At 38.4% G+C, this 16894-nt stretch overlaps 1 protein-coding gene across 2 annotated transcripts; it reads right to left on the bottom strand.

The window, feature by feature from the left end:
* Positions 1–30: 30 nt before the first annotated feature.
* On the bottom strand, positions 31–8129 carry LOC105050652 (protein C2-DOMAIN ABA-RELATED 11). 2 transcript variants are annotated; one of them, XM_010930752.4, is made up of 4 exons: positions 7969–8129; positions 7322–7466; positions 1456–1551; positions 31–535 (listed from the first exon to the last, which is right to left on the bottom strand). In XM_010930752.4, exons 2-4 carry the CDS (start codon positions 7430–7432, stop codon positions 233–235), a joined length of 510 nt encoding a protein of 169 aa, XP_010929054.2. In that variant the 5' UTR covers positions 7433–7466; positions 7969–8129; the 3' UTR covers positions 31–232. The 2 variants fall into 2 exon arrangements, with proteins under 2 accessions (XP_010929054.2, XP_010929056.2); XM_010930754.4 differs by lacking the exon at positions 1456–1551.
* Positions 8130–16894: the final 8765 nt, after the last annotated feature.

Here is a 16894-nt window from a genome sequence, read left to right as displayed (position 1 = left end):
CTTCTACAACGCAGTCTGCTGCAGCGTCAGTTTGAATCCAATCATGTCTTTGACAAAACCTCCTTAAAGAGGGGCAGGTTATCAAAAGATACAGAACTTAGAAACAGAAACCTGATACGAATGGACCCAACTGCCTCTTAAACCAGGCCTGAGCAAGATAATAACAATGCTGAAAAAGTTCTTTTTTCGATGCCAAATGAAAGAAAGATTAAAACAAGTGACCTAAATTTATCTAGCCTCTTCCACAATTAGTAGTTGGGTGATCAATCCACTTGACCGTCACATATAATTCACCTGATTCAACGTCACGCAGCTTCAAGCGTGCATCAAGCACAATCTCACCATTCACGTATGTGACAGATGTGTCCGCCAAGAGGCAATTGTCGCTGTTAGCTGCTACTTTCCTCAGCATGGTCTCGCCTGTGGTTAGCTGCAGTGCTTGCTTCAACTTTGAAGCTGAGGCAAGCGGTCGAAGATCGAGGAAGGCATGACCCATCTTGTCATCTGATTTGAACCGGTCCCTATCGAACACCTCCTGTGAAAATTTTAAAGTTCTTTAATTTGATTTTGTTTCTCAAAACACTGGCTCAAGACTGATAAGCAATAGGATGGAGAGAACCGTGACATATTTCATAACATGCATTTCCGTGAGGCGAGGTGCATGTTGATGGACCTGACCAGATCTCCAGTTCAGTCTCAGGTGTTTTTAAGGAATAAACAGTAAATCACCATTACAAACAAAAAGTAACCTCAGTTATTCCGTTCCATACATCGAACGTTTTGATCTTAACTATCATCGATGCTTAGGTATTTAAACCTAGTAATTAAAGTGCAGATGGGTCACCCTCTCTCTGAAAAACGAAAACGATAAATCAAACATTTTCGAATGAGTATCTTTCAACAAGTTACATGATAACGACAGGGAATTTTTAGGCCTTTCCGAAAAAGAGACATATACAGCAAAGAGACAACGTGTGCATTTAACGGACAACTGTTCTATTGTTACTTGCATAACTTTATGTTTTTTTTTTTAAAAAATGTTATGTTTATTAAAGGGCATGGAGTTATATAATGCTCCAATATGGGACCATGAGATACCAAGTCGACCCAGTTGACAGATGATGGTCAGCAAAATAATTATCTCTTAACAAAGACAGCAACAGAATAGTTGGCATTTATTGAATTTTCTTCAATATAAACAATGTTACAAAACACTGCATTCTATACATTAAAGTATTGCTCAAGTATTTATTTCTTATCAAAACAAGTTGAGACCTAGGTCACCATCAACTTTCATAAGCCACGAGATAAGACCCTGTCTACATAAACTAGTATGGCGAAGGTCATTGAAACAGTCAAACTTTTAAAATATTAATTATCATATGAAGTACAACTTATCATCCACTGAAAAACACTTTGATTGATCACCAAAAGATTGTTGAATAAAGAACATACCAGTTTTAAGACACCAAGAGGTTCATTCGCAGAGAATGTTATTTCTTCATTCCAAACAGGATTTAGGCAACTCTTGATGACCTTTGTCTTTGCAGTCTGATCAATAAAAGGAAAGAGTAAGCATAGAAAGACTACAGAATAAACACCGCGGCATAGTTTTTCCAAACAAAGAACTAGGTCAAAATAATAGGGCCTTTCAAGTTCCAACATCAAATTGCGTATCCAGTCTATCAACACAGATGACGGCATAGGCTGGACAGCAGAGCAGTCAAAGTCAAACTGCTGCATGGATATGAATTCTGACAACCAAGCCCATGTTGAGTTCAAGTTCGATGACAGGTTTCGGCATAATACCGAAACGAAAATGCTTTGCAGTGCCGGTTAAGCGCACGCAAAAAGCTCACCTTGCCTAGTACCACTGGCTTGGCAACTCAATAATCAACTACCTCATCTGTGCAACATGGCAGGAGGAAGAACTTCTCCAGCGCGCACAACTAGTGCCACATAGAATTTCCTTCTCCAAAGGCATCATTGTGCATGCTACCTGGACTGGTGATGACAGGTGGCCTCCAGTGCTTCTACAAAGGTATTGCACCCTATTCTGAGTCATAAAAAAGCTTGTGCATCATCATCATGATTATCATCACTAAACCTCTTTCCCATTGAGCACAAACTCCATTGAAAAAGATCAAGCAGAGTTTGAATACCACCTATGAACCTATTAACCTTCTAAGAATTGGTGCAGAAACTCTAGGCAAGCTAACTCAGACATGAGAGGTGCATGCCATGAAACCTAGTGATGTGCACCATCATGAAGAAAGAGATGATTACATGTCATATATGGATCCAAGAGTCAAATTAATAATTTTGCTCACGTGCATAGAAACATGATGCGGTGCGAATCAGATTTGACAGGAATTTGAAAAAAATTATTGCTTGAAAAAATGACCGAGTTTAGAAGCTTGTTTTGTTCTTCCTAATTCACCATGATCTCCAGCCACCATCATTTTCATAGTAACAAGACGCGATCAAGTTTGTTTTGTTCTTCCTAATTTACCATGATCTTCAGCCACCATCATTTCCATAGTAGCAAGATGCAGCCAAAGTTGTTTTGTTCTTCCTAATTCACCATGATCTCCAGCCACCATCATTTCCATAGTAGCAAGATACGACCACTATCATTTTTTTTGTAGTAAGATATAGCCATCATCATTTCTATGATAGTCAAATTCTGTTATTTCCTTCTATTTACTGAATTTGTCTTATGTTCCTCTCTTATCTATAAAGGGAGGCGACCTATGTATTCAATTCAGATTTCCATGAATGAAAATGAGTGTTGCTGATTTCTCTTATCTAACCCCTGATGTTAGTGGTGAGTTATAAACTCTAGAACTTATCACTCACATTCTTCTTTTCTTGAGTGTGGCGTTCTACCCATTTGTGATCTGATTGTGACGATTTTCTTATCAATCAGATTTCAAAAATTTCTTCTTTTTCTCTTTTTCCTGTGCTCCAACCTTTATTCTTACCTACACAAGATAGTTATTTAGGCCTGGGCACATCAGTTTGGTATCAGAGCCTGAGGGAGTGTTTGACATCCAAATCATGTCTGGAGGAGACGAGGCCCCTGTTATTCCTAGAGGCATGAGTCTGGAACAAGCTCAGATTATGGGACTCCAACGGTGTCAAGAAGAGATGATGGAGCAACTCAATCGCCTAACACAAGCATTTGAGCGGTTGGCAACACTTTCCCCACCACCACAGCGGCATGGCCATCCAGCACCACGACGAGTTGATCGCGATGATGAAGAGGAGTATGACGAACCCGGAGATGATGATAATGTGGAGGAACACCCATGGCAAAGGCGGCAGCAAAGGAGTTCGGAAGACAATATTAAGATGAGGATCCCATCCTTTAAAGGAACCAGCTCACCCGAAGAATATCTGGAATGGATGCAACGTGTGGAGAAGATCTTTGAATGTCAAGACTATTCTGAGGTAAAAAAAATGTAAACTTGCTGTCCTTGAATTCACTGATTATGCTAATCTTTGGTGGGAGAATGTGAAAGCTCAACGTAGGAGGGATGGAGAAGAGAAGATACGGAACTGGAGGCTTATGAAGCGGATCATGGAGAAGCGATTTGTCCCTCAATATTATAAGCAAGAGCTGTACATCAAGTTACAAAGCTTGAGACAAAGGAGGATGTGTGTTGAGGATTATGTCAAAGAATTTGAGATGCTAATGATGAGATGCGATTTGCGAGAACCTCAAGAACAGACCATTGCAAGGTTCTTAGGAGGCTTGAATAAGGAGATTGCTGATACGATGGAGTTGCAATCTTATGTGTTCCTTGACGATGTGATCAAACTTGCTGTTAAGGTGGAGAGACAGCGCAAGCGTGGTGCAAGTAAGCCAAATACGACTACCAACTCGTCTTCCTTATCACCATGGTCCGTCCCTAAGGCGGTTCCAAAACAAGTAGAAAAAGGTGATTCTAGCAAGCAAGTCACAGATGCAGCCAAAGAAAAAGAGAAGGTGGAGAATTCACAACCTCCCAGACGAAGCCGAGATATCAAGTGTTTCAAGTGTCTTGGTTACGGTCATATAGCCTCTGAATGTCCAAACAAGAGGGTGATGTTCATTCGGGAGTCACAAGAAGAAATTGAAAGTGAAGATGAGACTATTTTGGAAGAGATAAAAGAAGATTATGTGGAGTTTGCAGATGAAGGAGAGCTGTTGGTTATTCGTCGCAACCTGAACCTACAAGCCAAAGTGGATGATGAGCAGCGCGAAAATATCTTCCATACCAGGTGCACCATCCATGATAAGGTAAGTGGTGTTATCATTGATGGGGACAGCTGTACCAATGTGGCTTCTACTATTTTGGTGGAAAAACTTAATCTAGTGACTATTAAGCATCCCCGTCCCTATAGATTGCAATGGCTTACTGACGATGGTGATGTGAAGGTTACAAAGCAAATTGTAGTACCTTTCTCTATTGGCAAGTCCTACAAAAATGATGTTGTTTGTGATGTGGTTCCTATGAAAGCCAGCCATCTTCTTTTGGGAAGACCTTGGCAGTACGATCGGAGGGCTATTTATGATGGCTTCAAAAACACCTATTCATTTGCCAAGAATGGGAAGAATATAGTGTTGGCACCACTTAGCCCGCAACAAATCCAGAAGGATCAGCTTGTGATTGAAAAGAGCAAGAAAGAGAACCTATTTGCCAACAAAGGGGAAGTGAAGCGAGTTTTGACTAACCATGAAATTATTTTTATTCTTGTAGCTAAGCAGGTTCCAAGTGAAGAAGTCTCCCTTCCACCGTAAATGAAAGAGATCTTGGAGAAATTTACAGATGTGTTCCCGAAAGAGTTACCAAAAGGATTGCCACCAATCAGAGGGATCGAGCATCAAATTGATCTCATTCCAGGATTTGCCCTACCAGATAGACCAGCCTATAGATGCAATCCCGAGGAGGCCAAGGAGTTGCAGCAGCAAGTTGCAGATCTTTTGGAGAAGGGTTATGTGAGGGAGTCTATGAATCCATGTTCAGTACCAGCTCTGTTGGTACCAAAGAGCATTGTGTCTGATCGAGATGTCAAGTTCTTGAGTTACTTTTGGAGAACCTTGTGAAAGAAGCTTGGTACTAGATTGCTCTTCAGCACGATTTGCCATCCGCAAACCGATGGTCAGACCGAAGTGGTAAATCATACCCTCTCTTCTTTGCTTCGCACTGTTGTTAACAAGAATATGAAGAATTGGGATGAGTGTTTGGCTTATGTTGAGTTTGCTTACAATCGTAGTATTCATAGCACTACTAAGCATTCTCCTTTTGAAGTGGTTTATGGGTTTAATCCTATCACCCAACTTGATTTGGTACCGCTTCCAATCAGCGAAAGTTTGTATGGATGGGAAGAAGAAAGCTGAGTTGGTTAAATCCATGCATAAGAGCATCAAGGAGCAGATTGAGAGGAAGAATACGGCTTATGAGAAGGCAGCCAACAGAGGAAGAAAATGAGTTTGCTTTGCTCCGGGTGATCTTGTTTGGATACATCTTCGCAAGGAACGATTTTCAAGCCAAAGAAAATCTAAGCTCATGCCGCGTGCTGATGGTCCATTCCGAATTGTTGAGAAAGTGAATGACAATGCTTACAAGATTGAATTGTCTGGTGACTACAATGTGTCCGCTACATTCAATGTTCGAGATCTTTCTCCTTACTTGGAGGATAGTTTGGATGATGAGGAAGACTTGGATTTGAGGGCAAATCCTACTCAACAAGGGAGAAATGATGTACACCATCATGAAGAAAGAGATGATCACATGCCATATATGGATCCAAAGTCAAATTGATGATTTTGCTCACGTGCGTAGAAGCATGATGTGATGCGAATCAGATTTGACAAGAATTTGAAAGAAATTATTGCTTGGAAAAAGGACCGAGTTTAGAAGCTTGTTTTGTTCTTCCTAATTCACCATGATCTCCAGCCACCATCATTTCTATAGTAGCAAGACGCAATCAAAGTTGTTTTGTTCTTCCTAATTTACCATGATCTCCAGCCACCATCATTTTTATAGTAGCAAGATGCAGCCAAAGTTATTTTGTTTTTCCTAATTCACCATGATCTCCAGCCACCATCATTTCCATAGTAGCAAGATACGGCCACTATCATTTCTTTTGTAGCAAGATATAGCCACCATCATTTCTATGATAGTCAAATTCTGTTATTTCCTTCCATTTACTGAATTTGTCTTATGTTCCCTCTCTTATCTATATAAAAGGAGGTGACCTATGTATTCGATTCAGATTTCAATGAATAAAAATGAGTGTTGCTGATTTCTCTTATCTAATCCCTGTGTGTTAGTGGCGAGTTATAAACCCTAGAATTTATCACTCACATTCTTCTTTTCTTGAGTGTGATGTTCTATCCCTTTGTGATCTGATTGTGACGATTTTCTTATCAATCAGATTTCAAAGGTTTCTTTTTTTTCTTTTTTTTTGTGCTCAAATCTTTATTCTTACCTACACAAGATAGTTATTTAGGCCTGAGCACATCACCTAAAAAGTCAGTTAGCAAGTTGGCAGGATATACCTTATGGTTTCGAATAGCTCATGCATCCAACAAGCTAGTGCAATTTATAAACCGCTTTTATAACCAAGAAACATCTTATTTGAAACTCGGCAACTTAAAATATGGATGCACGATTAACAATAACCAAGAAGAGAACCCTTGCTCATTTTAATTTGTTTCAGCAAGGAAACCCCATCCTTAACAAATAGATGAAAATGAAGAGAACCAGGACAAGCACTCTAATCATAATAATACTGGGCCACAATTAGCTCAAAACGCTAGAAGCTGCTTCAGATTATCTTCATTTGCCTGAGATGGTTGTTTTCATGATCCATTCACTCCTAGAGGTTCTTCATACATTCATACCTAGATTTATCCTTGAGTCAACATCATCAATATCCTTGACTCAACATCAGCAGTATGATGGCTGATGGGATTCAAGTTGCTCGAGGATCATATGGAGGCCTGACAATGTTTTGGATATAATTGTCATGCCCAACTGAACCCGGGGGTGACGGTTCAAGTTGCCCGAGGATCATGGGTTTTAACCCGTTTAACTTATTTCAACCCATTATAGTTCGGGGCTGGAAATGGTCAGCTTCTGATCTGGATTCTTGACCCATTTATTGATAGATTTTTTTTATCTATTTCAACCCTTATCTTGTCTGAGCCGACCCGATTGCCATCTAAGGGCAATATGTCCAATTGGCAGGTAAATCCAGAAAAACAACACGAGAGAGAGAGAGAGAGAGAGAGATTGCATTTGAGCAAATGCGGCTGCAAATAACTCACCTGATTTCCTACTGTGACCACAACGTAGGGATCGCTGCTTGTAAAATCCCGGATAGCCAGCTTCCTCCCTTGCACGATGATCACCTTAACAAGTCCAACATTCTCCTCCATTTTCCCTCTCCTACCAAAAGAAAGATCCCTCCTCCTACACCCAGGAACCAAGATTGTTAAAACTCACCAGAAAATAAATACTTTCCTAACCGAACTACCACTTGGTGCCTGAATCATCACACCAATTCTTTCTATTGTGAAATTTTGAACAAGAATCATCAAATCCACCTCAAATTTTATAATTTATGAAGCAAAAAGTTCTTCCTGCATAAAAGATCTGCCCAAAAAACAAAAAAAGAATTCTTTTTTTTCAACAAAAACTACCAGGGATTTCTTAAAAAACAAAAAGGATTCTTCTTTTCCAATTTTTTTCCCAAAACCCCAGATGGAGAATCAAATTAATCCAGAAAGATAAAAAAAATTAAACAGAAAAAACACAGATACCTCCATCAAAATGTCTAATTTCGGAGACAGGTGACTGCAGCTCTATCTCAAAACATACGGATTTTAAAAAAAAAAAATGTAATAGAAAATCTGTTCATCAACAAGAAGAAAAGAAACAGGTAAGGATGCAGAAAACCAGCAAAACCACTTACCGGAGGCGGACTTCAGACAGAAAAGGAAAAGATACGAAAGCGGAAAACCACCTCGGAGAACCAGTTGATGGAGAAGCCCTCTATGGGAACTGGATCTCGGGCAGCTCCGCGGGTCTAATCGCCAAATATGGCGCCGAGGGGAGGTTATAAAGAAGGCGACGGAAGTGGCGGCTTTAACCCGGCGAGTAGCGGGGACCGGCGATTGCCGGTGATCCAGCGACGGGAAGGACATCTGCGACCGCCACGTGGCCGGTCGCCCAGGAGTGTTAGATGCGGTGACCAGAGACTTTCTACCTCCCATTGTTCCACGCCGCGTTCGATGGAAGCCAGCAAATACCGTGTGTGCGGCTCCTCGCATAGAAATTTCCCACGCACGGCCGGCGCCATGAGATCCTCGTGAGCAAAAGGATGGAGATTCAACTTGGATTCAAGTAAAAGTAGGGTTTTAAAAAAAAAAAAATGACGTAAGCATTACGCTGTGGGCCATAAACTTTCGGATTTTTTTTGAATAATATATTTTTAATAAAAATTTTGGACATACCGTGGTTCAAAAATTATTTACCAAACTACCGTTGATGGGGCATATAAGATAAAATTATGGATTCAACCCATGAATTAGTTGTACACATAAATAATTTGTAGATTGAATCTACGAATTCTCTGATCTAGTATTATAGGAATTAACTAAATGAATTCGTAGGTTAGACCCACGAATTTATTATCAGCAGATTTTTTTTTTGAAATTTGAACAAAATTTATGTTTGAATCCACGGATTCAAGCTTTCGTGATTTCAACCCACGAATTCAAGATTTTGTGGGTTCAACTCATGAATTAGTTTCAAATTTTCAATCAATTCATGAGTTGAACCCACGAACTTCAACCCACGAATTCAAGATTTTGTGGGTTCAACTCATGAATTGGTTTCAAATTTTCAATCAATTCATGAGTTGAACCCACGAATTCAAGAATTCATGGTTCAACCTACAAATTCATTCAAAATTTCCATCCATTACAAGAATTCATGGGTTGAACCCACGAATTCATTCAAATTTCTCGTCCGTTGCAAAAAGTAATTTTGAATTCGTGGGTTCAATCCACAAATTCATTTTCTTTATATCTACACTCCACCCTCCTATCTTAAAATCCACTCCTCACCTTTTCTACTTCTTATTGAGATTTTTAGAAATTTTCTTGCATTAGTCCATAAATTCTGATCCCCTTCTTAAAATCGATTATGACTTCAAAAAAAGTAAAGTTTTATCGAAAGAAAAGAGGGCTCGAGTAGAGAAAGGAAAGCAACCATCTCGTAGGTATGAAGAGTCCTTGTTTCTAGATAGTGAGTGTAGTGAAGAATTTCAATCAAATTTTTCTGAAAGAAAAATTGTAGGAGGTAGAATAGTCGATTTAAATAGTTTTAGTGATTTTTGTATTAAATTTTTGTTTGAAAGGATGAGTTGGCTATCTATGATTATGCTCAATAAGCCAATATATCCTACTCTGGTTCACTATTTTTATAGTAATTTTAATTTTAATAGAAAGTTTTGTTCCATTTCATCGTATGTTAAAGGACAATTGATCGAATTTTACTGTGAAGTTTTAGGTCAAATTTTGGATATTCCATCAGATAATGATAGATTTTTCAATAGTAATACTATTTGGAATCATCCAGTATTAGATTATGCTTCTTGTGTTAGAACTATTTTTGACGACCATATAAGTGCGACCACTAAATCTGATGCAAATCTATTACTACTTGAAACTAGGTTAATCCCTCATATTTTTACGTTTAATTTTCTGCCCAGAGGAGGTCATAGAGAACACGTATCATATTTAGATATTTATCTCCTCAGAATGGTTCTTTCAGATGATAGGGTTAATTTGCTCTATTTAATAATATTTTATATAAATGAATATTTTCAAAGTTAAAAACTATCTTATCATATGAAGCTGTTCTGACTGCTATATTCAAAGCATTTAATGTCTACATCACATCTAATAATGAAGTTGTCAAGATTAAATGTAGTGATATTTATAATCATGCATCTCTGAGGTGTATGGGATATACATTTCATGATGGGATATGGATGCGTACCTCTACAGTAGATGAAAAAAAACATAGCGGTGAAGGAGATGGTCAACCTACTGACAAAGAGCAACCCATACATGCTACACAGTATGATCAGCATGCATTATCTACTCGCATAGATGTATTGGAGATATCTGTTAGTGAGAGATTTGCATATATGGATTCTCGACTAGATAAAGGATTTGCAAAATGGGTGCCCGATTGGATGAGGGTTTTAGACAATTTAATCAGTTCGTACCATATTTTTATCGTTAATTTTCTCTACCACCATAAGATCCTACTCTGAATGATTAAACTTCAGCGATTAATAGCAGTACGTGAGGCTTCACCCGAAGATCTGTCATCTTCTTCATTTATGTTTAGATAAATATACTTCGGTTTGATGTAAACATATGTATCTTTCTTTTGTTGCTATCGTTTTAGATGACAAATTTTGTAACCTGACCAAAATTATGTGAAATTTAAGATATGATTTTGTCAGTAAAGTGGTTAATCAATAATTAGTGTCCAATAAATAATTATAAAAAAATTAAAAAAATTATAATTTAAGAAATATATTGAAAGTTGGTTAAAAATTTATAATTTTAATAAAAAATTAAAAAAAATGAACTCTGGCATGCAAGCCATCTGAGAATTTTGGTCGACCGCTGCAAATCAAGCCGATCGATCGAGTTTGGAACCTCAAGTCGGTCGACCACATGGCACGCATGTGCCGAACCAGTCGATCGCTGAGAAATCTAGTCAACCGCTATAAACCGAACCGATCGATCGAGTCTGAAACCTCAGATCGATCGACCACGTGGCACATAAGCCGTGCTGAACCAAGCCGACCAATCGAGTCTGGAACCTCAGGCCGATCAACCATGTGGCACACAAGCTGTGCCGAACTGATCGACCGCCTGAGAATTTTAGTCGACTGCTGCAAATCGAACCGACCCATCTAGTCTGGATTTTCAAGCAGATCGATCATGTGGCATGCAAGCCGTGCCGAACCGATCGATCACCTAAGAATTTCGATCGATCGCTGCAAATCGAGCCAATCGATCAAGTTCGGATCCTCAGGTCGGTCGACCACGTGGCACCAAGTCATGGCGAACCAATCAACCGCATGAGAATTTCAATCGACCGCTACAAACTGAGCCGACCGATCGAGTCTGGATCCTCAGGTCGGTCAACCGTGTGGCATGCAAGTCGTGCCAAACTGATCAACTAACTGAGAATTTCGATCGACCACTGCAAATCGAGCTGACCGGCCTAACATTCCGAGGTCGACCAGTCAGCTCGATGGGCCATGGTCGATCGAAACTCTTAGGCGATCGATCGATTCGGCATAGCTTGCGTGCCACGTGGTCGATCGGCCTGAGGATCCGAAGTTGACCGATCGACTCGGTTTGCAGTGATCGATCAAAATTCTCAGTCGATCGATCGGTTCGGCACGGCTTGCGTGCCATGTGATCTATCGGCCTGAGGATCCGAACTCGATCGATCAACTCGATTTGCAGTGGTCGATCAAAATTCTCAGGCGGTCGATCGATTCGGCATGGCTTGGTTTCACGTGGTCGATCGACTTGAGAATCCAGACTCGATCGGTCAGCTTGATTTGCAGTGGTCGATCAAAATTCTCCGACAGTCGATCGGTTCGGCACGGCTTGCGTGCCACGTGGTCGACCGACCTGAGGTTTCGGACTCAACCGGTCGGCTCAGTTTGGCACGGCTTGCGTGCCACGTTGTTGACCGCCTGCGGTTCCGAACTCGATTAAATGCAGCCAATGGAGGATAACTGGTGGAAGTGCTGATGAACTTCACCCAAGAGCCGGGATTAAATTTCTGTACAGCATGCAACCATTTTGGCAATAGGTCATAAGATTTATCCCAATCTCCATATATCAATGCCATTGCTTTTTGCTTTGTCTCTCATAATTTTCTATAATTGGCTGTATAGTTGAATCTATTTTTAATAATTGCATCGATGCCGGCAATAGAAATTGTGGATATTTCTTTTACAACATCCCGAATTTTATTGGTAATAAAATTTGAATCAAAACCAGAATAATCTTGAAAAAATATAGTCGAAATACATGTATGTGGACCGATATACCTTATGATTTCAAAGTAATCGTATCGCTTAACAGCTCGGAGCATCCAATTGCATCCTGACTCTCTATTTTTGCATTTTACCACCCAAAGCTTTAGCTCCGACTCGATAACTCTAAATTCATAATGCTTCTCAATATAATACTATTTTACTGCAGTTTGCAATTCTATCTTATCTACAAAATAAAGTCCTTTTGACAATTCGGTACCTCTTTCCCAGCTGGTGCACCGTGCCTCCAATCCAGAAGATATTGATACATTAGCTGCCGTCCAATCAATTAATCTAAATGTTCCAGAAGGAGCTTCAAATACCCCTAAACTTGGGTACTCTTCTATAGGTCCGCACTCTATATTAGTAGAAGTACCAGCTTCATGAGGATAAAAGTCTATCTCATCTCCACTTCGTATGTCATCTTCCTCAAATAGTCGATTATCTATGTGCACCATATCATCAGCAGATGTATAAATTGATGATTCTCTGATAGTGACACCTATCACATCAGGATCTACTATAGAAAATTGATCCTCTGCATGTCTGAAACTTTGAGTACCTGGTACATGGTCAATGCCCTGAGCTTTTCTAGATGGACCGATTTGTTCAATATCCTAACTTGTTCTAGATGGACCGATCTGTTGAATGTCCTGAGTTGTTCTTATATCTCTATCGACTACTTTATAATCATCCTGTTCAGCTTCAATAGGCTGCACTTCTAGATACAACTCTGCATCCGATAAACATGGGTGCGAACTAACCGTCGAAAAAATTACTTCAATATTCTCATATTCAGTAATCGAAACAGATTCATATTTTAATAATGTCGGCTGTACAACCTGTGGATATCTATATATTATCGTGAGTCTATTCTTACTTTTGTCTACATGAAAGACTCTGCATAATTTATTCTTTAACTCCTCAAATCTAATTTCAGGTTTAATTCTAATTATCCTTTGAGGACGACCAACATATTCAATGACATTTGGTCCATAAATTATAAAATTATTTATGTAGCATAAGGTCATGATATTTCTTTCCATCACTACATACATAACAAATACAATAATTTTAGCATGCTCTACATAAAATCACCAATTAATTGCAAAATAAAGTAAACTACATAGCTCAAAGTCAGTAATTAAAATAAAATTTTTAATAATAATTCACTTAAATAAATTATATAACTCAATAATTTTTTATAATATTATAAAATTTTACATACTTAAAAAATTTTATAATTATTAATTTTATTTCACTTATAACAATTCAATTTTTTACAATATTATAAAATTTTAAATACTTAAAAAAATTAAATTACTAATTTTATTTTTTTCACTTATAACAATTCAAAAAAATTATAATATTATAAAATTTTACATACTTTAAAATATTTATAATTAATAATTTTATTTTTTCACTTATGACAATTCAAAAAATTATAATATTATAAAATTTTACATACTTACGAAAATTTTATAATTATTAATTTTATTTTTTCACTTATAATAATTCAAAAAATTATGATATTATAAAATTTTACATACTTAAAAAAATTATAATTATTAATTTTATTTTTTTCACTTATAACAATTCAAAAAATTATAATATTATAAAATTTTACATACTTAAAAAATATTTTATAACTATTAATTTTACATTTTTTTCACTTATAAAATTTTAAAAAATTATAATATTATAAAATTTTACATACTTACAAAATTTTTTAATTATCAATTTTATTTTTTTCACTTATAACAATTCAAAAAATTATAATATTATAAAATTTTACATACTTAAAAAAAATTAAAATTATTAATTTTATTTTTTACTTATAACAATTCAAAAAATTATAATATTATAAAATTTTATATACTTAAAAAATATTTATAATTACTAATTTTATTTTTTTCACTTATAACAATTCAAACAATTAAACAATGACAAAAAAAAATATCTGTGCAGTCGGTGGGGGGAGAGGGGTCTCGGCGGTGCAACCACCCGGTGAACGGCAGCCAGAGGGGAAGGGGGGAAATCGTGGAGGGGGTTGGCAGTGGGGGGTACCGTGGAGGGGGATGGCGAGCGGGGGCGGGGGAGGGGGGGAGAGGACCTTGGAGGGGGTGGTGGCTGGAGGGGGTTGGCGGCTGGGGAGGTTCGTGGAGGGGGGTGGCGGGCGGGGGGACCTTGGACGGGGGTGGCGACTGGAGGGGAGTGGCGGGCGGGGGGGACCGTGGAGGGGGGCGGCGCCGGGGGGAACGGTAGAGTGAGGTGGCTAGCGGGAGGGACCGTGGAAGGGGGGAGGGGCCTAGAGAAACCCACACTTGTCAGAGGGGAGGGGAGCACTGGGGGCAGGGGAGGGGGGTCCGACGGCCGCGATCCGAGCCAACACCTCTGTCGAAGGGAGAGGAGCAACACGATCGGAGGGCAGAGAGGTGGGGACCGACATTGGGGCCAGGGAGGATGAAAACGTGACCCCAGGTCACGATTAAAAAAATAATAAATTCATGCATTGAAAGCACGAATTAAGCTGATTTCGTGTCTTCAACATACGAGCTCAAACTTTAATTTCCATGCTTCAATGCCACGTGGAGCATCAAGGTGTGTGCATGTGAGCCACGTGGTCAATGAATTCGTGGGTTCAACCGATAAATTTTTTACGTGAACCGTGAATTCGTGGGTTGAACCCAAGAATTTATTCGACACGGCTCACCCACGGCAGTTTGGTAAATAATTTTTCAGCCACCGTATTTTCAATTTTTTTTAAAAAATATATATTATTTCAAAAACAAAATCCTAAACTTCCACAAGAAAAATAAAATGATAAAATTTTTAAATTTGAAGCATCCAAGAACGATAAAATTGATTCATTTCTTTAATCTAAAGCACATAAGCACTTCCGGATTACGTAGATGTGCTAAACTTCATGGAGAGTGAACTTTATGATGTTTTACCACTCATGATCAATTGGGAGATGTTGGACATTATGGCTTGGATGCATGCAATATCAAGTAAATCGCGGCATCACTCCAGTTTTTTGTTCGCTTATCATCGTTATAAGAAACCTTCCATGAAGGTCATATGGTTTCTCGCGGTTCCTGATATCATATGGAGTGCCAATTAAAATTGCTCACCAAGCATTGTAATTTGGTTTGATTGATGGGCCCATTTCTAAATTAAAAAAGCATCTTTTCTGACGATAAATTATTATAAGGACTAGTTCCGGTTCACCAATCCAAATCTTGGAGCATATATACGGTAGATAACTAACAAAGGCTTCGAGGTTAGGAAATAATTCTGATTTTGGCCAGCTAACGAGAATACATTCCATTTCACACTATTGCTCCATGGTGGTTACAAATGCCAAATCCCATGTCGGTCATTATCTGTCTAGACTTTTCAAAGACGTCCCCCTATGCTATGATTCCATATCGTCCTGCCTTCTGAATTGATGTTTTCTCCATCGTGATTATGGTACAATTTACATTCGAATCATTAGGGCCGAATCCCCCTTTTTAAATGACCAAAGCCTAATCTTTTTTCAAAGGCTATTTCTATTTTTAGTTTTTTTATCATATTCCAATCAAAAACCCCCTCATTTGATGTTGAATGGTTTAAATATAAGAAGGTAACGTGGCGAGTAACTATTGGATTGGTCCAGTGAACCCCTTAATAATTAGATCATTCTGGCAGCTGAAGCTATATTTAATAGCAATGCTCTCAAACATACATCTTTCTCGGGATCCAAAATTGCCTACTAAGACTACAAGAAGCGAATCAGGTTCGGGGATCATTTCCTCGTCGAATGCCTGAGGCAGTGATCACAGTCTATAAAAATGTATTAAATGATAGCAAAATTCTTACGGAAAATCATCACCATTTTGCCTTACCATCATTTTATAAAGTCTTATTGGCAACAGGCATATTGGTGCAAACATGATTGCTGGCATCAATGACGTTAGTTTCGATATGATACCTATAATTCCCGTATTGAAGCCTTCAATAAGGCAACATATGCCTCTTGAATAGCATGGATGCTGTACGTAATCCCATATATATAGTCCAAGGAGTACAATTTTTAGTAGCCTCGTTCTAGGAGAATGCACCATCCTTGAGATTATAGGGTGATACATGTTGATAAAATCATTCGGGAGAGCACAAATAGATTATTTAAGGCACACCGATCCAATATTAATATCTTAAAGTAACTTCATTTAGATGGAAACACTTGACGTTGCCATGCAGATAGGGCAACTGACCAATCGTTCCTACAAAAATAACAGTAACAGATAGGGAACGTGTCCAACTTTGCACTACATTACAATTTGGTTTCATTTTACCAAAAAAAAAAAAAAGGGCCCGGGTTTTCATGAGCTCATCTTTCCCACCATTTACGGAAACCTAAAAGTCATCCAGAGTAGTTGGAAGTAAAATAAATTAGTTAGATGTTACCATATGGTGAACTGTTTATGAGAAGGAATTTTACACACACACAAAAAAAAAAAAAAAAAAGGAAAAAGTATTGAATTGATATAAGAATAGCAGGCAATGCAGCCTTTAGAATCAAAAGCAGTTGCTACCATAGACAAGGAGAATGTGCACAAACAAATAAAATCAAATTAAGATGACCCTGATCATCTTATCAGATGAGATTATCAGATGATTTTTATTATCATTATCATTGTTATTGTTGTTTGTTTGGCAGACGATGGCATTGTTTCTCTTGGAAACTTTTGTGCGTGAAAGTATAAAACTC

Source organism: Elaeis guineensis, chromosome 8 (genome assembly GCF_000442705.2).
Source record: "Elaeis guineensis isolate ETL-2024a chromosome 8, EG11, whole genome shotgun sequence".
NCBI lineage: Eukaryota > Viridiplantae > Streptophyta > Magnoliopsida > Arecales > Arecaceae > Elaeis > Elaeis guineensis.
This window is presented reverse-complemented; position numbering and strand designations above follow the sequence as displayed.